The 27,684-nt window shown below is 60.3% G+C and overlaps 1 protein-coding gene across 1 annotated transcript; it reads left to right on the forward strand.

Annotated features, from left to right (window-relative positions):
• Positions 1 to 66: 66 nt before the first annotated feature.
• DGAT1 (diacylglycerol O-acyltransferase 1) lies at positions 67 to 27,485 on the forward strand. The gene is made up of 17 exons (XM_026647130.2): positions 67 to 249; positions 10,512 to 10,599; positions 14,389 to 14,429; positions 16,382 to 16,467; positions 17,750 to 17,802; positions 18,816 to 18,921; positions 19,286 to 19,405; positions 19,824 to 19,898; positions 20,466 to 20,569; positions 21,203 to 21,241; positions 21,908 to 21,949; positions 22,467 to 22,511; positions 22,741 to 22,853; positions 24,050 to 24,115; positions 24,504 to 24,591; positions 24,977 to 25,039; positions 25,438 to 27,485. Exons 1-17 carry the CDS (start codon positions 74 to 76, stop codon positions 25,582 to 25,584), a joined length of 1,452 nt encoding a protein of 483 aa, XP_026502915.1. The 5' UTR covers positions 67 to 73; the 3' UTR covers positions 25,585 to 27,485.
• The last annotated feature ends 199 nt before the right edge of the window (positions 27,486 to 27,684 follow it).

A 27,684-nucleotide genomic window follows, 5' to 3' on the forward strand; every position in this document is an offset into this window, starting at 1 on the left:
GGGGCGCGGCGAGCAGCTCACGCAGCCCGGCGGGGACGCGGCTCCCGGCGCGGCGGGCCCCGCAGAGTCAGGCATGGGGGAGCGCGGCGCGGGCGGCTCCCGCCGCAGGAGGTCCGGGCCCCGGCGGCCCAGCGCGGGCAGCCCGGCCGAGGGGGAGCCCGAGCGGGAGGCGGAGCCGCCCCGGGGGGTCCCGGAGCTGGCAGCGGAGCCCCCCCCGGAGAGCGACCCCGACAACTGCGGGGACTTCAGGTAAGGGGGGGCCCGTGTCCCGGTCCCTCCCCCACGGGGCTCCAGTAGCTCGGGTCCCATGGGGGTGCTGTGCATGGGGGGCCTAGGGGCCCCTGAGAGCCTGTGTCTCTTCACCCCCATGGGGCCCCTGAGACCCCCCACGGGGCTCCTGTAGCTTGGGTCCCATGGGGGTGCTGTGCATGGGGGGGCTAGGGGCCCCTTATAGTCTGGTCCAGGGTGCCTGTAGCCCAGGCCCTCATGGGGACTGTCCCCATGGGCCCCAGCCTCAGGAACTCCCCCCCCCCAGTGTTCCTTTGGCCCCAGGTGCCCAGGGGGTTCCCCCCTTGTGGCCCCTTCCAGCTCGGGTGATCTGTCCTCTCTTCCAGCAATGGGACAGACTTCAGAGCCCACACCTAGTGCTGCCCCTACATACTAGTTCCTGCCCCCCCATATCTAGTGCCCCCCACACTGGGAGCTGTGGGGGAGATGCCTGTGAGCCCTCTGGTGTTCCTGTGTGCCCTCGTACCCCATAGTCTGGATCCCGTCTCGCTGGAGTGTTGTGACGGTGTTAACTCATGACCCTAACAATGTCGAAGGCTGTCTGGTTATGTGTCTGACTCACGCAGTTCTGCCACCGGAGCAGAGAACTGTGCGTGCAGATAAGCCTAGAGCGTGGGTCAACGACCTGAATTAAAATTCCCTCTGCACAGAACAGGTCTGTCCCCACGCTCCGACTTGATTATGCCATTGGTGCCCGAATGTGTAGTGAGCGTCTCGCCTACTTGGCTCCACTTTGTTTTATGCCCATATTTCTAATCTGGATCTTGCATTGGCCACTCCTCTGATCGCAGTGTCCTGTGCATGGCCCCTGCCCTCTGCTCCAAGGGGAGAGCGCTGAGGCTGTCTAGTGTTTGGGGAGTGCTGAGAGGTGGGGAAGGGGTTTGGGGAAGGATTAGCATTGTAAAGGAGGCCGGCCCTGACTCGGGTCAGATCTCTTGAGGCCTGGCCATGTTGCCATTCCTCATCCCTTTATTTACCTTTTTCTGCCAGTTTCAGGCCACATGGCAACACTTGTATCCAAGCCAGCCAGAGTGAACTTCCCTGGTAGGGATCTTGTGACATCGTATCAAATGCTGCCCCAAAGCGGCTGCTGGAACAGGGCTCCTGCCTTGCTCCTGCTCACGGCTGGTTTATAGCCTGAGGGAGGTAATCCCGGCTGTCAGGCAGGAGGTATTTGCTCTAACGGGTTCCCAGGCTGTAAAGTGAGGACCACATCTTAATATGGGGCTGGTCTCTTGGGACCACCCCCGGAGAGCTACAATCCCAGAATGTGGTGGTGGCGTTTTTAGAGCATCCGCCGTGTATTTATAACCTCCTCTCAGGCGAATCAGCACTTGTAACCAGGGAGGAGAGAGCAGCATTGACTGGCCAGCTTTCCACGGCCATCTGAGAGCCTCTCCGGGGCGGCACTAACCGTGCGATTGTATGACACGATTGCCTGTGATGGTGGGGGACAGAGCTCTGCAACCCTGGGGCTCTCTTCCAGTGTGTGTCTTCTGTTCCCAAAGCTCCTGCTTCAGGGTTTCAGCCAGCCATCAGCAGGGGCCAGGAAGGGATTCCCCCCTACCCCCCAGTGTATTCTGAGAGTTTCTGCTTTCTCTGAAGCATCAGGGAGGGCGATGGCAGGAGGTGGGACATTAGGCAGGGCGAATCAGGGCTCTGAGCTGGCACCAGGGCTCTGAGCTGACACCAAGCCTCCTCTCTTGCTGGTTCTTGCTCACATGCCAGGGTCTCCCTGATCTATACGTGGGCAGGGGTGTGTCATTCTCCCCCCCCCCCCCCCCGTCAGACTGGCGGGGACCGGGGGGGGGGGGGGGGGTTACCTTCCCCTGCAGTGTGCGGGTCACGTGCCAGGGTTAGCTGGGTGTAGCTCACTGGGACATTGCCCTGCCATTGGGAAGCCTCGGGGGACCGGTGCCCCTGGGTCCCTGCTGTTCTCTGTCTGTGGCAGACACCAGGCCAGGCTGCCGTGAGTCTCCTCTCCACAGCTGGGTTTGCTCTGTGAGTGCTGGGGTGGTGCTGGTGGCCTGTGACGTGCAGGTCAGACTAGGGGATCTGGTGGTCCTGGCTGGCCTGAAACTCTGCCTCTCAACCCTCCTGATAGTGCTGGGTGCTCATGGTGCTGGTCTCTAGACGCGAAGTGACTTTGTTCCCTTCTCTTGCTGGGTGTGAAGTCCGACTCTCTTGGGTGTTCTGTGAATTCACGGGGGCGGGGGCCATGGGGGGTTCCCAACCTGTTTGCTGGAAAACCCCGTTTAAATGAACAGTTTCCTTCCCAGACAGCATGGATCATGCCAGTTTTTGCTCTACAAAACGGCATCCTCCGCTCAGTGTGACCTCATACATATTGTACACGTGAGGTCGCACTGTGTGGAGAATGCTCTACAAAACGGCACCCTCTGTGCATTGGGGCCTTGCACGTACCACGCACGTGAGGTCACGCTGTGCGGCGCAAACTGGTGGCCTCCGCCCACAAGGGATTGCTGTGACCCCCTCTGCTGATGGCAGGACCCCGTTTGGGGTCATGCCCCGCAGCTTGGGAAATGCTGTCGAGACCCCAGAGCGCTGGGCGCAGTAGCTATGCTGACATTCCATGAGCGTAACGGCAAGGCTCCCGGCCTGGTCTCCGCTCTGACTGGCATGCCTGCCCTCTCCTCTCTGCCTCTCGGATCATTCAGCAAAGCCAGGAATGAGCAGCAGCATCCTGGGAGGTGAATTTCTCCAGGATTCCCTGAGCTGGTCTGTCAACAGCGATTTCACAAGTTCTCTCCTCGCTGTACAAATTCAATCTGTGCTGGCAGCTTGGGCATCTCTTCTCCCCCTGGTGCCTGGGACAGTGGGACCAACCGTTGGCCTTGCTGGGGTGGGGACCCAACATGTGCGCTACTGTCAAGGTTCCTTCCCCGCTCTGAACTTTAGGGTACAGATGTAGGGAGCTGCATGGAAACCTCTAAGCTTCTCTACCAGCTTAGATCTGCTTTTGCTGCCACCACTTCCAATGTGCTAAGTCCCTTCCCTGGGTAGCCTTGAGAGACTCTTCCACCAATTCCCTGGTGAACACTGATCCAAAACCCCTTGGATCTTAGAACAAGGAAAAATCAATCAGGTTCTTAAAAAGAAGGCTTTTAATTAAAGAAAGAAAGAGGTAAAAATCATCTCTGTAAAATCAGGATGGAAAATAACTTTACAGGGTAATCAAACTTAGAGCCCAGAGGACCCCCTCTAGCCTGAGGTTCAAAGTTACAGCAAACCGAGATAAACACTCTAGCAAAAGGTAATTTACAAGTTGAGAAAGCAAACACGCCTTGCCTGGCTGTTTACTTACAAGTCTGAAATATGAGAGACTTGTTCAGAAAGATTTGGAGAGCCTGGATTGATGTCCGCTCCCTCTTAGTCCCAAGAGCGAACACTCACCAAAACAAAGAGCATAAACAAACACCTTTCTCCCCCCCACCCCCACCCCACCCCAAGATTTGAAAGTATCTTGTCCCCTTATTGGTCCTTTGGGTCAGGTGTCAGCCAGGTTACCTGAGCTTCTTAACCCTTTACAGGTAAAAGGATTTTGGGGTCTCTGGCCAGGAGGGATTTTATAGTACTATACACAGGAGAGCTGTTACCCTTCCCTTTATAGTTATGACAGCTACTGTACACCTACCCTCCACACTGGTCTCCTAATCCGGTCTCCCACCTTGCACGGGAGGAATTCCTCTACTCCCGCCCCCTTTCTGGAAGGAGGGAGCTGATTGGCTCGTACACCTGTCTCAGGCAGGGGAGTGACTCTTGCCCTGAAGCAGAAATGCCAGCAGTGACCTGAAGCCCTGTCTCCTCCCAGTTAGTGTCAGGGAGGGAGCGTGGGGAGGTGCAGTCGCAGGCCCCACAGGAGCCAGCGATTTTACAGAGGGAGCATGAGCCTGGAGCATTGCTCAGCTGACGTCGGTGAGTTGCCTGCTGGAGGCTGATAATAGAACCCAGCGTGTGAGACTTGCTGCCAAATCTGGAGCACAGAGAACACAAGCACATGACGGCATCTGCTGCTTAATCTTGGTCCCAAGCAAACTGACTCATGTGCACGAGCCGAGCTGAAGGTCTAGGATCTGTTTCACCTGGAGACGGCCCTTGCATTTCTGTAGCTAATTGCTGACCGTAGTGCCGAGAGGCTGCAGCCCAGATCAGGGCCTCGCTGTCTTAGGCCCTGTACGAAGGCGGCGCCAGCCAGCCTCTGCTCTGAGCTCAGGCTGGTCTTAAGACTGGAGAGAACAAATGAGTCCCTCCTGGAGGGAGGACAAGAGGCCACGGGGGGAGGGGTAGCTCAGTGGCTTGAGCATCGGCCGGCTAAACCCAGGGCTGTGAGTTCAACGACAATGACCAGGGGTCTGGAGCACATGACTTATGAGGAGAGGCTGAGGGAACTGGGATTGTTTAGTCTGCAGAAGAGAAGAGTGAGGGGGGATTTGATAGCTGCTTTCAGCTACCTGAAAGGGTGGGGTTCCGCAGAGGATGGAGCTCTGCTGTTCTCCGTGGTGGCAGATGACAGAACAAGGAGCAATGGTCTCAAGTTGCAGGGGGGCAGGTCTAGGTTGGATATTAGGAAACACTATTTCGCTAGGAGGGTGGTGAAGCACTGGAATGGGTTACCTAGGGAGGTGGTGGAATCTCCTTCCTTAGAGGTTTTTAAGGCCCGGCTTGACAAAGCCCTGGCTGGGATGATTTAGTTGGGGTTGGTCCTGCTTTGAGCAGGGGGTTGGACTAGATGACCTCCTGATATTCTATGATTCAGGTCCCAAACGATTTCTCAATTTGGAATGAATTAGTCCAAAGGAAGAAAATATTCTTTCTACACCGGCAGAAGAAGCTACTGCTGTTAAAAGTGAGATTATCACTTCAATAGTCTCTGAATCCAAGTGCTTAAGTGACTTCCATAGGGTGACCAGACGGCCCAATTTTATTGGGACTGTCCCGATATTTACTTGTTTGTCCCAGGTCCCGACTGATGTTCGGTCGGGACGCGAATTGTCCTGATATTTTGCCCTCCGGTGCACAGGCGGAGGGGGCTCGCGCCCCGTGCCCCCAACTGAGCCCTGGCTCCGCCCCCTCCCTGCCCCATTGGATCCCTCCCCAAATCCTCGACCTGGCCCTGCCTCTTCCCCAAGCACGCTGCATTCCTCCTCCTCCCCACTGTCTCTCCCAGGCTTGCGTGAATCAGCTGTACGGCGACGCAAGTGCTGGGAGGGAGGGGGGAGAAGCAGGATGTGGCAGCCAGCTCGGGAAGTGCAGGTGAGCTGGGGCGGGGGACTCAGCCCCCACCAATTTTTCCTATGCTCCGGTGGCGCCCTCCCCGTCCCGATATTTCATGTCTCTCATCTGGTCACCCTAGACTTCCACCGGTCCCTGGTTTGACTTTCTTTAAAACATCATCAGCAAACACACTGCTTGAATGGTTCTTATTCCCAAACTGCCACCTTAGGTTTTCCCTTCTAGTGAGAGAATGGTATGGTAGATCTCAAATCAATGAAGGCTACACTCAGAAAGACCTGAAGACTTCTGGAATATGCTGCTCAAACAGTTTCACTTTTGTTTCTACTGCCTGTCCCTCCCTTCTCACATTTATCTCCAAACATCTCCTCCTTGTCCAGATCTATTCTGCCCCCGCCAATCTTGTAGTCATTGAACTTTTTGAGACTTTGCACTTTTACAGAGAGGTAAGGGATTGACTCTGTGTACACAAATTTGCAGAGGGACAATAGGGTTCAGGTCTGTTATTTCTCACCTCTCTATTTAAAAACATTTTTGCTGTTAACAAGCATGTTATCTCTGGAGACACAAATCCACAGTCTGAGAACTGCAAAACTAAGCATCTCTGATGGTGTCTCCTAGACTGAGCACAGAGTCCCATTGGGTAGATAGAAAGATTAACCTAAATATACAGAAGCCCCTGGAACCCCATAAGATTGGGTCCCTAATCCGGAACTCATTTACAAAACTTTTCTTAAACATGACATGAATATATTCTCATGCTGTAGAATTAGAATTTATAATCCCTATTCCATGTTGAGATCTTTGAGCTATAATGTATATTAATTAAAACTATCTTTAGATGACTTTTTTAAAATTTAAATCAGATTTGAGGGGGAAAACCTAATTTTTTTGGTTTTGTTTTTAAAACACTTTTTTTATTCACCCTGGAGCTAAGTGAGCTCTGGTCCCTCTGCCTTGGGCACAAGGCTAAAGAGAATCCTGTGCGCTCCATGAGTTATGGACGGCAAAGGGCTAATGGGTGGTCAGACTTGACTTCTCTTGGCAGGGCAGGCGCTGCCTTAGGGGAACGGGTGAAGGGTAAGAAGGGAGCCATTCCTGCAGAGCCTTCTTCAGAGGCATCCTGTGGCATCCACTCTGACAGCAGGAGCCCCCTACTGTTACATGCTGAGGCGCAGACGGCTGTAGTCTAGCCAGGAGAGACATTGCTCCTGTTATGATCAAAAGAACATCAGTTGGTTTGATCAGCGGGTGCAGAGGCTGTTCTTTCTCTGAGGATTACAGGGAAACCTCCACCCTGGAGAGCGAGTCCCAGCCAGGAGGGACCTAGTAGGAGAGGAATCCGAACCCTGCTGGAAGCTGCAGTGCTGAGGATGGCCACTGACTTTCTAGCTAGTGTGGGCTGAGGGGTCCTTAATCTTCTTGCTCAGACAGTCCAGAAGAGACCCTGCCCTGGACTCAGAGGCCTCTCGCTGTATTTCAGGGTTCTTAATCCCGTCCCCACCGGATTGTATCTTTCTGGCTCTGAATACTCTTTCGGCTCCCTGGGGACGTACCACAAGTGCTGCCGTAGAATGTGGACACAGGCGATTAAAGATGGCGTGTCTGTGTCATAGGACACCTGGGTTCCACTTCAGCTGACTCCGAGCAAGTCCTTTACCTCTTGGCTTTGGTTCTTAGGGACCAGACACCAGCTGTAGAGCTGTCAATTCATCAGACTGCATTGTCTAAAATAGCAACCACAGTGCACACAAGGTTGGTTGGTTGGCTGTAACAGAGGTATCCTTCAGGACAGTCAGCCAGAGACTCCTGTCCCTCATTATGGTGACTCCCCAGACAGAGGCAGATCTCTCCCTGCAGCCTACGCTCAGCCTTTCCTGCCCTGGCTCTAGCTCGCGTGGGTTAGCCTGCCGCTGCAGGAGAAAGTGGAGGGTCTAAATTTGGTGCCTAGAAATGATTCAAACCCTTTCTAAAGTCAATGAAAACCCTTGCAGGGATCTAAACTGCCTACCGCCCCTCGCTGCTGTCCTAGCCCCGCAGTGGTGGCTCTGGGTGGCTGTTCTGGAAAGGCAAGTCTGCGTCTGGCATCCACCAGTGCAGAGGGGGGCCGGCTGTCTGCCTTCCCGCAGACCTGGCTGTGTGCATCACTCTCCAAGCCCTGGATGGGGAGAGCGGGCAGCCGCCTAGCGTTCACATGCAGAAGAGTTCCTGAGTGTTGGACCAGGAAAAGGGCCGAGCCGGCTCGACCCGCACAAACCCGAGTCTGCTCTCCCAGCAGCCGGCAGACTCCGACTTGTCCGGCTCTCTCCTAGTAAGAGGCTCAGCCGGGCCCTTAGCGGTGGGGAAACTCGGTGGGATATCCCTGCCTTGATCCTGGGATAATCCCAGCTCAAGTGCTTCTAGGTAAGGTGATACAGGAGTCGGTTCCCTGCCAATCTGGCTTGGGCTGATGCCAAGTTCTGGCCCCAGCTGAGCTTAACCCCCTGTGTCTGGCCAGGTAGCTGCCATGAGCAGGATTTTCAGCTGACTGGTGTCCCCGGGCAGGTGCCGGCACTGGCTCCATCTGATTCCCTCTAGCGGCTGCTTCTCGTCCGACCTCTGACCCTGGCTGTGCTGTCCGCTTTGGAGTTCCTGGCGCACTGCCGACCAGTCCCATGGCCAATGCTGTGCCGGCCCGGAGTGCACCATCCACATGGCAGGACACCGCTGCCCACACGTGGTTACCCTCGTTAAATACTGCCCCCCCGTGAAAGCAGGGCCTTACGCCCTGTCCGCACGACTCAAACAAGCCTTGCCGGCTCCCGGGGCTGGAAGGCCTTGAATCAACATACCACCACCTCAGAGAACGGGGAGCGGGGTGTTCTTTGGGGGGGGGGGGGGGGGGGGGGGGGGGGGGAGGGTCTGGCCTCTCCCTGCTGTCACAGCAGCATGTGGGGACTGGGTACCACTGTACTCCTCTAGGGCCTGTGCCACGTGTGGCCATGTATCCTGGTCCCTGCAGCAGCTCCCTTGGGTGGTGCACGCCTGCCCCTGCTCTGCAGCATGGCGTCTGCACTAGCAGCAGTGCGTAAGGGATCGCTAACCCGGGTGGTGAAACTCCTCCCCGAGGCTCACGGTGGGAGGGAATAGCAAGCTCTGTCCCACCTTGCTGCCCAAGCCAGGCTTGGACTGGTGGCCTGTCCCCAGGGCAGGGAAGAGGGACAAGCCTCCCCTGAGCCCATCACTGATGTGAACGACGCTCTCCCGGATCCGGAGCAGGCTGACCGCCAGTGAGCGGGAAGGGTCTTGCTCCTGCTTCCTATTGGCTAGTGGCACACTCCCCTCCCGTCCCGTGAATGGCTCCTGAGGCTGGCCAAGAGGCTTAACCCAGTCACTTAAGAGATTGTGATTAATGTCCCAGTACCAGACTCCTTGCTCAATCTCTGGGTGTCGGGGACGTTGTATAGGTTACGCAGGGGACCGATGGGGTGGAGAGGGAGTGAGGCTCTTGGCCATGGGCCACTGCCCCATTGCGGGGACTGGCCGTCCCTGAACCCCCGGCAGAGGCGGCTCAGAAAACAGCGCCCCGCTGTGCTGTGTGCTCAGTTCTCTGGCGCTGGCGATGCCTGCAGCGACCGGAGCGAGCGCAGTGCTGGGTTCTGTTCTGCAGTGACTCTTTCGGAGTATCCGAGCGCTTTCCCGCGGTGCGCGTAGCAGGGTGACTGATCTGCCCTGTGTGGTCTCGTACCCCAGGGGAGCAGAGGGCACCGTGCGGGGTCTCCCTCAGGTAGAGATTCTGATGTCCCTGCTGCTGTGTGTCTCCGCAGAGGTCTGGCAGAGCAGCACCCAGAGCGGAAGGTGGGGAGGTTTGGGATGGCCCTTAGTTGGGGGGAGTTCGTTCCGCTGTCTGGAGCAGCTCCTGAAAAAGCTGCCACTCCTGGGAGAGCCCCATGGCGCCCGGGGAGCCAGTTGTCAGCTTGAAGCTCTATGGAGCTGTCTACAGAGTAAAGAACCACCCGCGGCTGGGCCGTGCCAGCTGACTCGGGCTCATGGGGCTCAGCCTGTGGGGCTTTCATTGCTCTATAGACTTCCAGGCTTGGGCTGGAGCCCAAGTCAGGGACCCTGCCACGTCACCGGACCTGGAGTCCAGGCCCGAGCCCAGCCATCTCCACTGCAGTGAAACACCACACAGCATGGGCCAGCCGCCCAGGTGTAGTGGCTGTGCAGACAGACCCTTTGTGCCGGGCTCAGGTTGTTGTTCCTGACAGCTCGGGACACTTCGGTTCCCTAACTCTGCAGCAGAAACAGTGCCAGGTTCTCCCACACCTGCCCTGCTGCAGTGCCTCTGAGCCCCCAGCACCCGTTCCATCCTGCTGAGGTGGCCAACTGCCCACCAAACTGGGACCCACCAACCGTCCTAGGACAGTCATCAGATGGCGGCTGTCTGGCTGCCCCCCGGCGTGGTCCAGATTCCAGCCTGTGGGGCTAGCATGTGGCCTCCGATGTGCAGGAGGTCAGACGAGACACCTGGTGGGTTCTTCTGGCCTCCGAGTCTGACTCAGGAAAGTCTAAACATTTTGTGACCATTCCTTTAGCTTCCTGGTCCTCCACTCCTGGAGCTCCCCAGGAAGTGTCCCCCGGTGTGAGTAGCTCTGGGGTCCCTGGCCTACAGGGCTGCGTGGTGGCCAGCTCTCGTTACCAGCTGGGCCATGCCAGGAGAGGGCAAGAACTCCCTCGCTCTGCACACAAGCAGTAGCTGTTGTGGTCACGGGCTGGCCTGGGGCATGGTGAATGGGAAGGTGATGTCCCAGCTGGTCCTAGTAGGACGTAGCCTGCACGCGATCAAAGCTGGAGCCCTGTGGCGCACACTGAGGGATGTCTGCGGGTGTTGGGGGGGGGGGGCTGGAGCTGGGCTCCCGTGGGAGAGGTGGGGTCCTCGCCTGTCACTGGGACTTGTATAATCTGCTGGGGTCTCTGACTTCTCTCTCCAGGTGTCACAAGGTGCAGGAGTCTCTGCTCAGCTCGTCCAGTGGGTATAGCAACTACCGGGGCATCCTGAACTGGTGTGTGGTCATGCTGGTGAGTGTGAGCAGTATCTGGGCCCTCTGCACTGGGGGGGCCAGGGACCGCTTCTCCCCACCGTGCCGGGGTGTTACTCATCCAGAGGGCTGAAGGCTGGTGTCTCGGCTTGGCTTGGTACCTGGGGGCCAGCCTGGCTCTCTGGCACCTGCTCCTCTGGGCATTAATGCCCAAACGTACACGCTGGCTGTAGCGCCCTGTCTTGTGCAAGGAGATGGCTTTCCTGGAGCGGAGCAGTCGGCCATGAGCCGGCCAGACGCTGCACCTGTAACAGCCTAGCCCAGTCCTCAGGTGCAGGGCAGTTCCAGACCAAATTGCACCAAGTGGGTAGCAGCGGCAGTGCCGTGATGGCGCCTGTCTGCGCGCTGGGCTCTGCCCGGAGGAGCAGTTCGGCAGCTGACCCGCTCGGCAGGTTTCAGAGCTTGTTCGGGGGAGTTGTCTGATGCCCCCCTCTGGCTGTGGCTCTGCAGCCAGGACAGGTGCACCGGGGCACTGGTTAATCCGGAGTCTGGGTTAATTTGATCCTCTGGGAAAGGGAGCAGAAGAGACTTGGCGGCGGCGGCAGCAGCAGAGCTGCTCTTGTGGTAGAACTCGCTCTCGCTCGTGGCACGGAGCGAACTCAGTGGTGGCAGATGACAGAACAAGGAGCAATGGTCTCAAGTTGCAGTGGGGGAGGTCCAGGTTGGATATTAGGAAACACTATTTCCCTAGGAGGGTGGTGAAGCACTGGAATGGGTTACCTAGGGAGGCGGTGGAGTCTCCTTCCTTGGAGGTTTTTAAGGTCAGGCTTGACAAAGCCCTGGCTGGGATGATTTAGTTGGGAATTGGTCCTGCTTTAAGCAGGGGGTTGGACTAGATGACCTCCTGAGGTCCCTTCCAACCCTGATATTCTATGAACTCCCCGTCGCTGCGTACGGTGCCAGAGCTGTCTGGCCACCGGGGCTGCCCCGTCCCTGGGAAGGGGCCCTGCCTTGTGCTGGGCCAGCAGGAAATACACTAGTGAGCGCTCCACGTCTGACTCCCTCCCGTCGCAGCATCTCCTCCTTGCTGGTGGAACTGCCCCGGGCTCCATAATGGGCACCGCTGTCTGCACCTGCTTCAGCACCCGCCTGCCGCTCTCCCCCCGGCAGCGCAAGACCTCGGCCCCAGTGTCCTCCGGGACTCCTGCATCGGGGCCTCTGGTTTCTCTAGTGGCCTCTGACTCCAGCTGGGATCCAAGGACCATGACAGGCCCCAGTGGCCTAGCAGCACTTCGATCCAGGCCACCCTGTGCCTGAACCAGCCTGGCACAGGCCTGCACAGACCCTTGGCCGGCAGATCTGCTCCCTGGGTGCCCTGCCTACTCCGACCCGAGGCAGCACCCGTGAGCCTTGCGGAGCAGCCCGGCTGGACTCTGCTCTGTGCATCAGGGGACTTGTTTGCCCCGGGAGGCAGCGACACCAGGTCGGGCAGGAGGAGCTGCAGGAACCTGGTCTCCTGCTGGCCCCTTAGGAGAAACGCTTGTTGGCTGAAGGCCTCTGACCCTTTCCAAAGGGGACTGGGGAAGCCGGGATCTGCAGCACGCACTGTGGCCTCTTATCTCACTCATGACTCACGTCCTGTGCTGGCAGTGGCCCTTGTACTGACTTCTCTCCTTGTGATGCAAGCGCTCCCGTCTAGATTGGGACACTGGGACATGGGGGTGGGGGAGGGAAGAGGCTCTTGCTGGATCTGGAAGTGACTCGTGCGGCGGTTACAGAAACGCCTTCCTGCCAGCACAGGGCCTGTAGTGGGGGCTGTTACCCCTCAGTTCCTCGGGCAGGTGAAGTCTCCCCAGAGCTGTGGTGGTGACGCCTGCGGCGCAGGCCCGGGTGTGGGGGGCAGAACGTGTTCTGTTGCTTCCCACCCCAGACCCTACCAGCCACGCAGGGCTGGGGCAGACTCCAGAGACCCATGTCCCTGTGCTGGACAAAGCTGACTGGCAACCCCCTACCTGTGCTGGGTGGCAGCTTCGCCCCCCCCCCCCAAGCCCCAGTCTGGAGCTGCACATAGACCTGACCGACCCCTGCGAGGCTGGGTACACCATCCAGCCCTGAGGCCTGGAACGTGCCGGGAGTGTGGCCTGTGCGACCCCTGACAGCCAGCTGTTGTGGGGAGGGGAGGCGGAGCAGCAGCCTGAGGGGTCTCGTCTGGTGAAGGGGAGTGAGACTCAAGCTCTTGCAGGGTTTGCCTGTCTCCATCTTGCCCCACAAGCGCCCTGGGGCAGGAACCTTGGCACCTAGCCAGTAAGCGCTCACCCGCAGCGGGTGCTTTGTGCCGGGCTGCTGGGTTCCCGGCAGCTCACCAAGCAGTTGCAGTAACCAGCCCTCAAGCTGCTGGCACCGCACCAGTCCCTGTTGCTTCACTGCCCGGCGACCTTTGCCTCCCGCGGGCTGCATGGGAGTGCTGAGCAGCAGCAGGGTGGGGCTGGAGCTGCCGGCAGCGGGAGGGCGAATGCGTTAACCTGACTAGGAGCTGCCACGTGACTGACTCCGGCGGGTCGGCCTTGTGCAGCAAGGCCCCTTTGTGGGGTTGGGGAACGGGCCGCTGCTGCGGCACAAAGCCTCGCCCAGGCGAGGGAGAGCTCCGAGCAGGAGTGAGCCGAGGGAACCTCTCCAGGCAATGAGCCGCACTGCAGACGCCCGGGGCCAGGCTGCCGGAAGGGGCTGGGTGGTGGCTCTGAGCTCCGTGGTAGGAAGTGGCTGTCCTCTCCCAAGTCAAACCCAACCGGGAGCAAGTGTGGACAGAGGGTCTGAACACCCCGTTGTGCGGTGGGGAGGGACACAGCAGCATGTGACTGCCCGGCCTCCCTGCCCGAACACAGGAAATGGAGAAACAGGTGCTTGCTCAAAACTTCCTGAACTCCCGGGGTCGGTACCGTCCCGGAGCCGAGCCCAGCCAGCCCCAGGGTAGCGCACGCAGGGTCCGGCTGAAGTGCCATGTCTTGGGCACTGGCAAACCAGCCAAGCCTCTGCTCAATATGGGGCAGCCAGGTTCCATGGGGCTCAGAAATGCCCCAACCTGACTCTGGGGCCACATCTTCCTTTGGGGCTCTGATCTCACTCAGCCCCCTGCCCGGGAGCCAGCAAACACTGGTCCTGTCTCCCCACCTATGGGAGGGGGCAGGTCCCTGCCCCCCAGAGAACAGCTGGGGGGGCTGGTTTGCACCCCATGGACTCAGCAATGCTGCTGGTCGCCTAAGGCTGTGACTTGCAGTGAACGCCATGCGGGCTCTGCCCTCCATCGAGGGGAGGGGACAGGGCGGGATGGGACTCGTATTCTGCAGCCCCACCCTGCCATGCTGGGCACAACACCACTGCACACGTGGCCCCGGCCCCCAAGCTTGCAGTGAGACCCACTGAGGCCTGTTTGCTACTTAAACGAGTTGCCCTGTAAGCCGGGATTGGACCTGCCCCCGTGCAGCAGCCTCTGAGCGGCTCCACTGAGGGATTCGGGCCTGTTCCCAAGCAGCGAGTGCGGAGTGAGGCCGGATCGGCGCCAGGGACAGAGCAATGGCCAGACAGCTGGGGCCCTGCCGGGGGCAAAGGCCTGTCTTCTGGGGGGCTGGGTGGGAGAAGCAAGGAGCCCAGCGAAGGGCTCTGGGATGCCCCTTGGGGTGAGTCGCTCTGAAGGGTCTAACCCCCCGCCCCCAGCCAAGCCTCCTGGAAGCCCTGTCCCTGCTGAGCCGAGCCCCCGTGTGGAATCCTCCCCCTTCCTTCAGGAGCCGAGTTCTAGTCCCTCCCTGAGTAACGCTGGCTCCTTCTCTTCCAGGTCTTGAGCAACGCCCGGCTCTTCCTGGAAAACCTCATCAAGTAAGTGCTGACCCCGCACTGCCCCAGGGCCGGGCTGCGGGGGGTGCTCTGGCTGGGCAGGGGCTGGTGCAGACACTCCCACGGCAGAGCGGGATGGGACCCGATCACCTATGGCACGAGTGGCAGGAGTTGCTGAGTCAGTGGCTCACTAGCTCCCCTGCCCTGGGTCCTTTCAAACCCCTTCTCCCTGCCCGCGCTGAGCCACACACCACTGCCCAGTAATACCAGATAGGGCGGACTGCTTGCCCAGCCCCCGGAGCGGCTCTGCTGGAGCGGGGCCTTGCTCTGTGGTGGGCTGGAGGGGGCCCTGCCGGCACTAAGGGTGCAGGCTCCAGAGCTCTGGTGAGCTGCTGCAGAGTCACCCTGTGTACTCCAGAGCGAGGGGGAAGGTCCGAGGGGAGTTGGGAGCACCCCGTCCCAAGGCCTAGAGGAGAAGGTCCGTGCTCAGTGCGTACCTGCTGCAGAGCCACCTCCGGAGGCAGGTGGTGCGTTCTGCACTCGGCAGTGATCTCTGGGCGGCACCATCCCCTGGGCACCCCGATGTACGCAGCTGTAACAGCACCAGCTCGAGTGCCCAGGCTGTGCTGTGTCCTGCCCAGAGAGCCTGGGCAGGGCCTCAAGCAGTGATCCTGCTCTCATGGGACCCTTCTCATGGCCCCCCGGCCCTGTCTAAGCTCTGCCTTGGGCCAAGGGGCCCTGACTCCTGTGCCTGAGAAACCTCTCGTTAAGCACCAAGGCCAGGCAAGGGGTTGTCTACATGCCTCCTAGGAGCGTGTGCTGCCTGCCACCCCTCCGCCTGCCCTGGGACCCCCTGGAGGCGGGCACGTGGCACTATGCTGGCACCTGTGGGTATTGGTGCCAGAGGGGCGACCTGCTCCCCGCGGGCCTGGGGCTGCACAAATAACCCAGCATGGTGGGTGCCGAGCTTGAGAGGGGCCTGGACCCTGGAGTGCTGGTCATGGGCGGTGAGGTCTGACCACGTTCCCACAGAAATCTGGCGTGGGCCCAGTGAGAGTCCCCTCCCGCTAATGCCCTGTTCACTGCCCCAGGCCACTCCGTAGCCCCCTCACAGGGCTCGGGAGCCTGCCCCTGCGCTAGCCACGGCCACTGTGCACATGCTAAGGGCAGGGGTGCCACCCTGTGGTACTAACATGTACTGCAACTTCTGAAAGCCGCTCTCAAGCCTCACCTGTCCGAGGACCAGGCCCCTTGCCCCCTCCGCGGAGTCGGGAGCTCAGACCGTACAGGGATGGGCTTTCCTTAAATCTGCAGCTCAGGGCGGTCCCGAGTGCCGCTCAGGCCTGTAAGTTCTCGTCCTGGGCTGCTTCCAGGGCACTTAAAGTCCCGGTGTGGGTCTGATCAGCCCATCCGGCTGAGTGCGGGCTTGGATTCCAGCTCTGGACCGAGGCCTGGCCTGGCCTGGCTAAGGCCACAGCCTCTGGGTGTTGCTGGTCCTGGCAAAGCGCTCCGTGTTCCCGTGCCCATCCGGACTGTATGGGAGCCCACTGCAAACTAGCCCCGAGATGAGCTCTGGTGGCCTGACACCCAAGAGGAGTCCTGGGAGAAAAGCCAGCCCCTCTGAGCAGAGGGGAGAGCCCCTCCGCCCCCACTGCTCGCTAATCTCCTGAGCGCTAACGAGTAACTGCGTTAATGGCAGGAGACCCCCTTGGAGGGAACCGTCCCTGTGGAGGACGTTCTGGGGATGCCGGCAGCCCGTCGCTCCCGCCCATTGTACGCTGGGCGTGGGGCAGGGCTGTATGGTCCATGGCTGGGGGGAGGAGGGGAACAGGGACCTGCTGTGACCGCTCCCTGGCATCACCGGATGCAGCTCCTCCACGCAGGCTCGATCACAGCGGGGACTCGAACCCGTGTCGGCAGCCAGCCCCAGAGCCCTGTGCAGCACGTCAGGCGGGAGCTTCCCTCTGCTCACCCGGGACCCGTTTCTCTTACAGATACGGGATCCTGGTGGATCCAATCCAAGTGGTCTCCCTCTTCCTGAAGGACCCCTACAGCTGGCCCTCCTTGTGCCTTGTCATTGGTGAGTCCGTGAGAATCCAGGCCCGGTGTCTTCCAGGGGCTGAGCTGAGATGGGGCCCCAGGGGGACTGGCTGCCTCCTCTCCTAACCGTCTGGAGATGGGACAGGCCCGCTGGGCCCCCCAGTCCTTCTCCAACAGGCCGGGGTTGTGCCCTGCTGAGGGCTCTGTCCAGCCCCTTGGCATCACCAGTGTTAGGGCTCTTGCTCCCCAGGGGGTTGCAGCCAGACAGGAGGAGGGGCTTCCCCACGGGTCTCACTGATCCTGCTCGAGCCCCAGGCCTGCCCTTCATTCACCAGCACTGGGAGCTGCTCCACAGAGCAATCTGTGCCCAGACCCCGTCCCCTGCTCTCCTGCCCAGAGCGCTAGCGGAGGGGTCTAAAGGGTTCGTTCCTCAGCCCATGCTGCTTGCTGAGGTTTGAGCACTGGCCGTGGCGAGCGTTCGCCCGAGGGCTGGGCCCTCTGCGGTTAACCCACCGGACCCTGCAGACGGTCTCCTCCACCTGCCTCCAGGCACGGCGCTGGGACAAATGCTGCAGAAAGCCCAGGCGCCGGTAGTGAGATCCTTGGCTAGTGTGGGGCAGCCTGGCGTCCGGGCCAGAGGTGCCTTTAACCACGTCCAACTCAGACCTGCCCCTGGCGGCTGCATTGGCCTTCTCGTCATTCCTGCTGTCACTAGCTGTCCATCAGCTGCCACTGTCCCGTCTGGAGCTGGCTGAGCTGGGAGCCGATGTGCTCGCTGGGGTCCTTCAGGGATACAAGTGTTGTCACAAGGGAAGGTCCTGAACCCAGAGCTAATGTTCCCAGCTGTAGATCTGTCCCTAGGATGGGGGCACGGGGTCTCCCTAGCACGGCCTGGAGGAGTGATGCAGGGGGCAAGCTCCTAGCCTCTGCCCCTCTCCTTGCTCAACCCCCTCCTGTCCTTCCCCGAGAGCAGAGCTGAGCACTCGGACAAACCAGGACCCCTGTTCTGGGAGCAGTGGGACTCCAGGGACGCTGTGAACTCTCACGGCATCGCTCGGTGCCTTCCTGCTCCCCGGGCCTCCTGTCCAGTCTCTGCTGCCCCTTATGCCGGGCTCAGCCTTCCCGGTCCTGTGCACCAGCTGTCTGCTCCCCTGCACCGGTCCTTCAGCATGCTGGGAGACTCCGCAGGGAGCGAGGCAGCGTCTCGCCAGCTCCTCTCAGCCGAGCTGGGAACTCGGGGCTCAGCTGTCGGCAGCAGGCCCTGGCCTGGCAGTGATCCCGAGCGATGGGGCTGGGTGTGCTAACTGTCTCTTTCCTTACAGTGGCTAACGTGTTTGCGCTGGTTGCCCTGCACACGGAGAGACGCCTGGCAGCGGTGAGCCCCTTCCCCCTGGGCGCTCTCGGCCACGCCCGGGTCACACGTGGGTTACAGCTGCTGCGGCTGGGGGCTGCTCTGGAGCCTGTGGCCGGGGAAATGAGTCTCCTAGCAAATGTGTGGGCGGAAGGGGACTCGAGGATAAGAGCAGGATGATGGAGACGGGTCCTCTGACACCAGGCTGCAGGCATGGCCCTGCCAGGCCAGAATGGGGAGCTCAAACCGGGCCCAGGGAGCCGCCTAGAGAATTCCCGGGGTGCTTGGGAGGGGCTCTAGACTGGCCTCTGCACCAGAGGAAGGGGACGCCCTGCCCTGCCCTGCCCTGAGCACTGAGCGGTGCCTTGTTCTGCCCTGGCTCCACCTCCTCTGTGCACCCCAGCAGCGGCCTTAGGCTTGTTACTTGGGGGGGTGGGGGAGCAGCTTAGGGAGGAGTGAACGGGGTTAGGCTAAACCTGACAAGTGGAACGAGCGCTCAAGCTGCCGCCCAAAATCCCTGGCACGAATCTCACTTGGCTGGCCTGGTCGCCAGCAGCTGCTGTGTCCCCAGCTACCAGCTCAGCTGCCTGCAGGCCCAGGGAGCAGCGAGCGGTCTGGGCCGGGCCCTGCTCGGATCGTTGGGAGCAGAAATCGAACGCAGGCACCTCTCCTTCAGAGAGCCTGAGCCCCACTGCCAGAGCGGCGCGCCCAGGACAGCGGCGCTGTGGGGCAGACTGAGCTGCAAGCGTGTTCTGGGCCTGGCCTGGCTGAGGGGCCGTGGGGCACATCCCTGGGCGGGAGGAGCTGCTTTTGCGATTCCTGTTTCCAGGTGGGAGCCCCAGCACCTGGGTAATGGAACGTGCCCGCAGCAAAGCGAGCGGGCTGCGGGCGAGTGCTGCCTTCCCCGGCTGGGCCGTGCTCCGGGGCAAGCCGAGGGGAGGTCGTCAGGCCCGCGGGGGCAGCCTCCCCAGAGGAGGGGTAGGGCAGAGGGCTCAGGGCTGCTGTACTGGCCTCATGTGTCTCCTGGCTCCCCGCAGGGCTCCATCTCGGAGAACGTCGGCTCCGTCATCCATGCGTTCAACCTCCTGACCATCCTGTGTTTCCCAGCGCTGGTGGTGCTAGTGGTCTCTTCCGTCACTCCAGGTAGGTGGTGGGCCCCTCCTGGGCCCTGGCTGTCAGTGCTGGTTGTGTACAGATGTGGGCTCGCACTGCAGGGACCCCTGGGACATGGGGTCTCTGGGCTCCCCAGGCAGGAGCGGGGTCAGCTGGGGATGCCTGGGATGAGGCTGCAGCAGCGACCTGCTCTGGGGAGCTGCTGTCTGACCTCAACCCTGGTCCTCTCTGAGGCTTGGCCCCCTAGGGACAGCCTGATCTGGGTGTCTCACCTCCAGTGTTAGATGCTCGCTAACCAGGGTGGGGCTGGGCAGGGCCAGTGACTTGCCCGGGGGACGCCGTCCCTGCAGCAGTGCCTCACGGGTCGCTCACGCTCCCTGACTTCTCTCCCCAGTTGGCGCCGTGTTCGCTTTGTCCATCTACACCGTCCTCTTCCTCAAGCTCTTCTCCTTCAGGGACGTGAACAAGTGGTGCCGAGCCAGGGGCCGGGCGAAGGCTGCGCGCGTGCGCCCAGGTGAGCTCTGGAGGTGGGCAGGCGGCTGGCGCAGTGCGCTGTGCTACCCCACGTGACTGGAGCGGCAGACGCATGCAGCCGTTCCCCAGTGCCAGGAATGCTGCTACGGCCTTTGCAGGGCGGGGATGTGTATTGCAAACTAGTGGAGCCCCCTCTCTGGGCCTTCGCAGCCAGGTCTGTCACGATGCATGAGCGCAGGGCTCACCTGTTCCAGGAAGGGGAACAGACCTGGCCACAAATGGTTCTGCAGAGATTGGCGCTGCAGCTGGCTTTGCCTTAACACGACTGCCATCTCCGCATGGGGGTCTCTGCCCCCCTCCCATGGTGTGGGGCTAGCGAGTCTCAACTGCAGCCCTAGTGACCCCAGCACCAGCTGCCCTGGCCTTCAGGCTAATGGCTGTCTTCTCTCCTCTTCCAGCTTCCGGGCCGAAGAAAGCCAATGGGGAGGTGGTGCAGAGCGGGGTGTGCTATCCAGCTAACCTGACCTATAAAGGTAACTGGCCCTGAGCTCCCTGCCTGCGGTGTGGGGGCATTAGGCTGTGATAACTGGGAGGTGCTTATTGCCTAGCACACCTGGGTTTCTCAGCTCTCCCCAGAGCAAGTGCCTGCAGTAAGATGCTGCTGAAATCCCGGGCAGGCCAGCTGGTCACGGGCGCTGACGGCTGCGTGGAACTGGCCCCAGAACTCCCTCAGGAGCATAGGAGACGAATTCAGGCCGGGGAGAACAGGGCTAATAGTCACCTCCCGGCTCTGCCATGGCGAGACAGTGACCCAGGTGACAGGCTGCTGGCACCTACCCGCAGCCTCACCTGCCGGCTCTCGGAGAGCCCGACTGAGGGTTTAACGCCGGGGTTCCCTGAAGGCAGTGGCCCTGCTCCATAGGGCTGTCCCAGAGCTTGCTACCCACCTCGCCCGTGGCTGCTCTGGGCAGGTGGTGTCAGTGCTGCTCGTTCAGAACCCCAGTAACTATCGGCCAGCGGTGGGCGCTGGGCCTGGTTCCCCTGCTGGCGGGCGGGCACTGGGCCCGGGTCACTGATGTGACTCTGCTGGTCTGTTTCAGACATGTACTACTTCCTATTTGCTCCCACGCTCTGCTACGAGCTGAACTTCCCTCGCTCGCCCCGGATACGCAAGCGCTTCCTGCTCCGCAGGCTCTTTGAGATGGTAAGACAGCCTCGGGCCCCGCCCCGTCCTGCTCCGAGCGCTGGGCCAGCGACAATCCCCCTGACTCAGCAGGTGCCGATTGTGGGCGGCCCAGGCTCTGCCGTCCTTGGGAGAGCAGGACGGAGCTGGCCAATCGGCGGGCTGGCAGCGCGTGGCCGGGTGGCTGCTCCCGCAGCACCGACTCCAGCTCTGGAGGGTGGGCTGAGGAGGGTCCAAGGCTGGTGTCTCAGCAGAGGTCTCCTGACCAGGCCCGGGGGATGCCTGTGGCTGTAAACGCCCCGTTGTCCTAGCTGGTAGGCAGCAGCATGCCCGCTGGGGGGGCGGGAGGGCTTCACGCTTTGGGGCAGGAGACCCCTCTAGCTCAGGGGCTGCATTGCTCCAGGACGCCGGTCTCCTAGAGCAGGCTCCTGGCTTGGCCTGAGCACGGCCATGCTGGGACACAGGCAGCAGGGGTAGACTCAGACCCGTGTGGCCGGGTGCCTGGCATGCCACTTTGGTGGGGTGGGCACTGAGGGGCCTCACGGGCCTGTCTGCCAGGTATCTCAGCGTCTGAGCGGCCAGGCATCCTGCATGGGCCTGTGCTGCGCAGGGGAGGGGCCCTGCTGATCTCACCACGGCTGTCTTTGTCTCTAGCTCTTCTTTATCCAGCTGCTGGTGGGGCTGATACAGCAGGTATGTGGCTGGAGCCTCTCCTCTCCAGGGGCAGCAGAGACCATTCCCTGTGCAGCTCTTGGTGGGAGGGGGCACGTCGGGCGGGACTCCAAGCACAGGAATAGCTGAAATTGGCAGAGGTGGGGTGGTAGGCAGGAGCCCCCGCCATCGCCCGGCAGGGTTAGCCTCTGGCTGACACATGCGGTGCCAAGTAGCTGGTGCGGAGCGGGCTGGAGCCTGCCCTCTCCAGGGCCCTCCTGGCCGAATCAAAGGACGCAGACGCTGCGCCATGTTCCCGTCGCAGGGAACTGAGCCCTTAAGAACTGAGTGGATGCTGGTGCAGTGGGGGGACCCCCTAGGAACAAAGGGCAGACACAGGCTCCCTGACGAGCATCTGTGGCCAGCTTCAGAGTGAGTAAGGAAGTAAGATGCACGCCCCCGGCGGCGTGTGGGACTTCAGGTGAGCGTGCCATGGGGCAGGTTGGGATCGGCCAAGCAGCTAGAGGGGCTGAACAGGCAATGAACGGGGGGCAGGGACAGGGACAGGCGCTGTCTGGTGGATGACTTACCAAGCCGGCAGTGACTGCAGCTGACCGTTTGGGGTGTCCCGGATCCTGGGGTGAGGGGCGGGCTTGGTGCTCTGGGGGAGCAGCCCGACTGTCTAGAGCTAAACGTCTTCTCTTTCAGTGGATGGTCCCCACGATCCAGAACTCGATGAAACCTTTCCGGGTGAGTGACCTGCCCCCCGTAAATATCCAGGCTACAGATTCCCTCTCCCCAGCTCAGATTCCTGCGAGATCCCTGTTGTGCATCTCTCCTCTCCTGCGGGGCTGTTGGGATGAGCCCTAGGCGGGCAGGAGGTGGCCATCTCCCCCTCTGTGGTTCTTATACACTCGCTGACTGGCCCCAGACGGGGCAGCACTACAGCCGGCTGTGCAGTGGCCTAAACTGACCGGGCTTGAAGGCCACTCTCCTGGCCGGTGGCCGGTGCCCTGGCTGACCTGTGGCATGCCCCATGGAGGGTGCATGCTTCCTTAGCAGCCCTCAGCGTGCACACAGCAAACAGGTCAGCAGGGACCCCATCCCTTCCTGCCAGTCTGGTATCTAAACCGGCCTCGCCACTGAAGGAACAAGGCTGTGCGCGCTGGTATCTGGGAGGGAGTAGGGGGAGTCCTGAAAGCAGCCTTCTCCCCACCCCCCTCCCTTGTCCTGGCCAGCTGGGACTGACGCTGAGCTCTCCTTTCAGGATATGGACTACTCCCGAATCATAGAGCGCCTCCTGAAGCTGGCTGTGAGTACTGCAGCTAGAATTCACCTCCTACCTCCGGGGCTGGGGACATGGCGGCCTTCCTGAAACAGGCTCCCAGCCCTGTCTGGCTTGGCAGAACCTGCTATTCGGTCCCCAAGCCTCTCGTGGGCAGCAGCTGGCAGTAATGCCCAGGGCCGGCTGGCTCTGCTCTCCAGCAGGGAATTCCCTGGAATGTGCTTGGTCTGTTCAGTCTGTTCCTTTCTCTGGGCAGGTCCCCAATCACTTGATCTGGCTCATCTTCTTTTACTGGTTCTTCCACTCGTCCCTGAACGTCCTGGCTGAAGTGATGCAGTTTGGCGACCGGGAGTTCTACAGGGACTGGTGGTGAGCAGTGATCCAGTTGGGGGGCCTGTGAGGAGCTGTCTGGAGGGAAAGGGACAGCTCCCCCAATGGCCCCAGGCCCGTATCAACAACCCTGTTGGGGGGGAGATCTCCTTGGACTCAACTAGCCATTGTGGCTAGCTGCAGGGGGCTGGTGGCACCAGCACCTTGGAGACTCTGGCTGCTGTCTTCGTCCCTGATGGGAGGCGTGACTGTTTAAAGCATGTAGCAATGTAGAGAAGCCATGTGGCTTGTCTGTGTAGCCCCTGGGGTGAGGGGTGTCTTGAGCCCCTGAGACTGGGAAGACCCTTACATAGCCCTTCCAGTGCCTTCCTGCTGGGCTGGGAGCTCTCCAAGGAGCATGCGCAGATGCTGCAGTGAAGGGGAGCTCCTGTACTGGGAGAGAGAGTCCCGTCTCAATGGTCCGTGCTGAATACCTCAGAAGAAAGTGTGTGTGTGTGTGTGGGGGGGGGGGGGGCCCCCCTCCAGCTGCCCCCTCGTGAGGCTGTGCCATTGACCAGTTCCTTCTGAAGCATGAGGGCTTGGGGGTCCGGGCCTGGCTCCCCAGGGATGGTGGTTGGGTGTCGCTGTCCTCTGAGACCCTGCTAGAGGCCACAGCCCGGTCACAGGAGGGTCAGTCTGACCCCAGCAGAGCACATCGGCTCTGCCAGGGACTTCCTGCAGCTCCATGCACTCCTGCGCGCACTGCAGCCAGAGCTGCCTGGGAAACCCAGGCCCAGGGGAGCCACTGGACAAACCCGGCGGGTGTTAGTCTGAACTGCAGTTGAAAATCAGGGTTGTACTTCGGGTCCCTCTGCCCCTTCCCCTCTTCCGGCTAAACATGACTGGCCAGCGAGCAGGGGGTGCCCTTCCCTCCAAACTGGTCCAGCCAGATCCCCCGGGATGGGGCTGCTGTTAAACGCACTTCTCCTCCCAGACCGAAGAGACCCGGTCCGGCAAGGTCTGCGTAGCTGGGGGCAGAGGGGAGTGGGGGCCTGTGAAAACTCACCCACTCCTGCTGCTGGACATCTAGCTGGGAAGTCCTACGTGGCCCCACAGTGCTGGATGTAGTGATAGTCCCTGCCCTGCTGGCATACAGCCAGAACGGACTGGCCATTGGGAGCAGAGGGCTTGTGCTGCTCCCAGGTCTCCTGCGTGCCCATGGCTGGGATGTTGCTGATGCCGGTTTTCTCCCCCAGGAACTCTGAGTCTGTGACGTACTTCTGGCAGAACTGGAACATCCCGGTGCACAAGTGGTGTCTCAGGTACAGCTGAGGGCCGCGCAGCCCAGTCTGTTGGGGGCTTGGTGTGGCTGCATGTGCTGACCTGGCTGCTCCGCCCGGGGCGGAGGTGAGGCCCTGTGAGCTCCCAGCTCGGTGGATAAAAGCCGACTAGAGAACACCCTGAGCTCCTGCGTTGGGAGCGACAGCAGCAGGCTCCGGCTGGGGCCGTCGCAGGGCTGGTCAGCACGTGAGGACGCTCCTGGGAAGGGGCAGCTGCAAGAACCTAGTTCCTTGTCCTCACAGGGCTGGGGGATGCTCCCAGAACTCAATCAGCTGCCGCTGCCTAGTTAAACAGCCAGTGCTGCTAACCTGGGCTTTCCTGACTGCTCTGCTCCCTGCCCACACACTAACTCCTGCTCTTGTGTCCTAGGCACTTCTACAAGCCGATAATAAAGAGGGGGGTCAGCAAATGGACAGCCCAGACTGCAGTGTTCCTGGCATCGGCTTTCTTCCACGAGGTTGGCACCTGGCTTGCTCCCTACGTGGGAGGGAGGGAGGGGACTCTGAGCACCTCCGTCTGCGTGCTGCCACTGGGAGGAGACAAGGCAAACTCTGCTCAGCGCTGTCCCCAGGGGGAATGCTTCCAGGGGTCTAGTCTGGGCAGCGGGTTCTAGACTAGAGCAGTGCTCTAGTTTGGCATCTCCTGGGCTGACTTGGGTACCCACCCTGGGGGAAGGGAGGACACTGGGGGTGGGCTGTGGTTAGCAGGCTCAACCATCCCTCCCCACCCCTAGCTGTGGGGGGTGGATCCAGGAGGGCGAGCAGCAGCTCCTCACCTTCTGGGGGAATGCAGTGGGGCTTGGGGCCATGCGTGGCGCTGATGCAGAATCTTCTCTCCTCCAGTACTTGGTGAGCGTGCCCCTGAAGATGTTCCGGCTGTGGGCGTTCATGGGGATGATGGCTCAGGTAAGACCTGGGAGGTAGGAAGGTCACCTGCCTCCTTGGGTTTCTGATCCTTCAAGGGACTTTCCAGTCTAGCATGCTGGAAAATTGCTCGTGCCCATAGCTGGGCCTTCTCCACTGCAGCAAACCACATGGAACCGTAGGGAGATGCCTGCCCTAGTATAAATCGGTCGGCTCAAGGCAGTTGACAATGTCCACGTGTCTTCGGTAGCTGCCTTCTTCAGTGGCTTCTTCCCAGTGCTCTGTGGCACCCACCACTGCCTTTGGGCTCATGGGCCAGGCAATGGGGCCTGTCTTGGTTACTAACCTCGCATGGTATCTGTGCTCTGTTCTGCCCACTTGGTGCGTGACGGCCTGTCTTTGAGGCTCGGAGTCCAAGCTCTGACTGCTCCTCCCCACAGATCCCGCTGGCCTGGCTTGTGGGAAGGTTCCTCAGAGGCAACTATGGGAACGCAGCTGTATGGATCTCCTTGATCATCGGGCAGCCGATAGCCGTCCTGATGTACGTTCACGACTACTACGTGCTCAACTACGAAGGCAGCCAATGATGCATGTGGACTCCCTGTTCCTCCCTCTCCTTCTGGTGTCAGCAAGGAGCCTGGCCAGGGGTAAGAACCCCCACTTTCTGCTGCTCTCCGAAAGCCTCTGGGACGGACTGTAGCACCAGCACACGTGCGGAGGTGTCAGTCGAAGGAAGCTGCCTTGTCTTTTTTTATACGTGTGTGTAATCAATGGGGATGAGTGTTTTTGTGAATTGAATGTTGGATCAATGCAATATCCTCCAGTGAGAAGCCCGGAGAGGAGGAAGGGCCCTCCATGTGCCATGGGACCCTTGTCTCCTATCACTGGTGTTAATGCTCAGGATCAGATTCTTGAGAGGGCATTTCCCAGGCTCCTTTAACAGGCCTTGCAGGGTGTTCAGGGCCTGCCCAAGGCAGCACCAACATCTTCTGAGGCCCACTGGAGAGAGCTTGGCTAGCTGAGCCTTCAGAACATGCTTCTGCTCCGACTGCCTCTAGAATGTTGCCCCCATCTTGGCAGTAGGAGATGGGCGCCTGCTGCCTCGTCCCTAGGAGCCGGCCAGCAGCAAGGGCTGGGCCTCCATGTAGGGTGTCAACGCTTTAATGTGGTGGCTCCTTTGCCCTGACCAGTGCAGGGAGGCAGCCAGCTGGGAGCTGCCATTTTTAAGGCACTTTAAAAGGACTTTCACTGAAGTCTCAGATTTTGTTCTCACTCCGTCCCATGTTCAGACACGCTGGCTGCCTCCTCTTTAAAAGGCAGCTGTCGCTGAAGGGTCTCTCCCTCAGCCCTGATCCTGCAGCTCTCCTGAGAATCCTTCACAGTACCAGCCTCTCCCTGGGGCGAGCCCCTGGCTGCAGGACCCAGCAGACGGCACTGGGCTCCTCGGGCATGCACCAGTACTTCCTGCTTCAGCCAAGGTGAGCCAGGAGCTGCCGGTTCTTGTGTGACGCTCCCCGTGTAGGGGAGTCTCTGTTCGTGGCCACCCTGCGGTTGCCTCTGGTTTCTGTACTGTGCACGGGCTCCTCTCAGAGGTCCCGTAGTCCGTCCTCAAGCACTCCAGGTGGCCGCATTGCCCTCCATGGCTGTGCTGCTTGGGGTGTGACTGAGATGGCAAATCCAATCTGGATTTGTGCTGAATGTTCCCTTCCGGGGGGCATGAGCCGTCCATGCAGGGGCCACAGTACTGGGCTACCCCATCTCCAAAAAAAGTCTGCCCTAGGGACGTCTGACACTTCGTCTGTATCTGCCAAACCATGAATAAAGCATCTTTTCCAAAACCGTCCCATGGCCTCCTTGCTGGGGTGGGGGGAAGGGAGGCAGTGACCATGCCCCGTCCCCTCCATGGAGATGGGCTCTTCTCAGGAAAGGGACCAGCTGCTCATTTTCCCCCTGTAGCAGCAGCTGTCTCTTCTCCACAGAGCTGGGACCAGCGCAGTCACATGGTCAATCTCTCTCCCTGTCACAACTCCCTTCTGCTAACTGCAGCTCAAGTGGAGTCACGGATGGGCCATGGCAGGGGAGCAGGAGGGAACTGGTGCAGCTCTGCACCTAGGCCACGTTTTCATTCCATCTAGTAAATGCAACGTCACTTAACCTCTGGATCTGAGCAGCCAGAACCCTCTGCCACCTAGGCCCTGCTCCAGTGATGCATTGTAGACACAGCTCAGGTAATGGCTCTCCAGCGCCATCTGCCGGAAGGAAGGGAAAAGACACACAACCTTGGCAGATGCTGCCAGACCCCATGGCTAAGGCATTCCCTTCAACTGCTTGTGCTGCGGCAATGGCTAAACATCCCAGCCAGCCTGAACTTCCTCCACCACAATGACCAGCATGAGAAATGGTGGTGCTGCCTCTGGCTCATGAGTAAAGGCTTATCCTCCATTCCAGGTCACAGGCCCTGGTTCTCACGGGGAATTCAATCACCCTGACATCTGCTGGGAGAGCAATACAGCAGTGCACAGACAATCCAGGAAGTTTTTGGGGACAACTTCCTGGTACAAGTACTGGAGGAACCAACTAGGGGCCGTGCTCCTCTTGACCTGCTGCTCACAAACAGGGAAGAATTGGTAGGGGAAGTAGAAGTGGGTGGCAACCTGGGCAGCAGTGACCATGAGATGGTCGAGTTC

This window comes from Terrapene carolina, unplaced genomic scaffold (genome assembly GCF_002925995.2).
Source record: "Terrapene carolina triunguis isolate 2854851 unplaced genomic scaffold, T_m_triunguis-2.0 Scaffold58, whole genome shotgun sequence".
Taxonomy (NCBI): Eukaryota; Metazoa; Chordata; order Testudines; family Emydidae; genus Terrapene; species Terrapene triunguis.

Coding starts and splice junctions, on each gene's coding strand:
- DGAT1 (XM_026647130.2), top strand. CDS start 74: ATGGGGGAGCGCGGCGCGGGCGGCTCCCGCCGCAGGAGGTCCGGGCCC. Junction 10,600..14,388: donor ACTGGTGTGTGGTCATGCTG/GTGAGTGTGAGC, acceptor CTTCTCTTCCAG/GTCTTGAGCAACGCCCGGCT. Junction 19,406..19,823: donor GGCTGCGCGCGTGCGCCCAG/GTGAGCTCTGGA, acceptor CTCCTCTTCCAG/CTTCCGGGCCGAAGAAAGCC.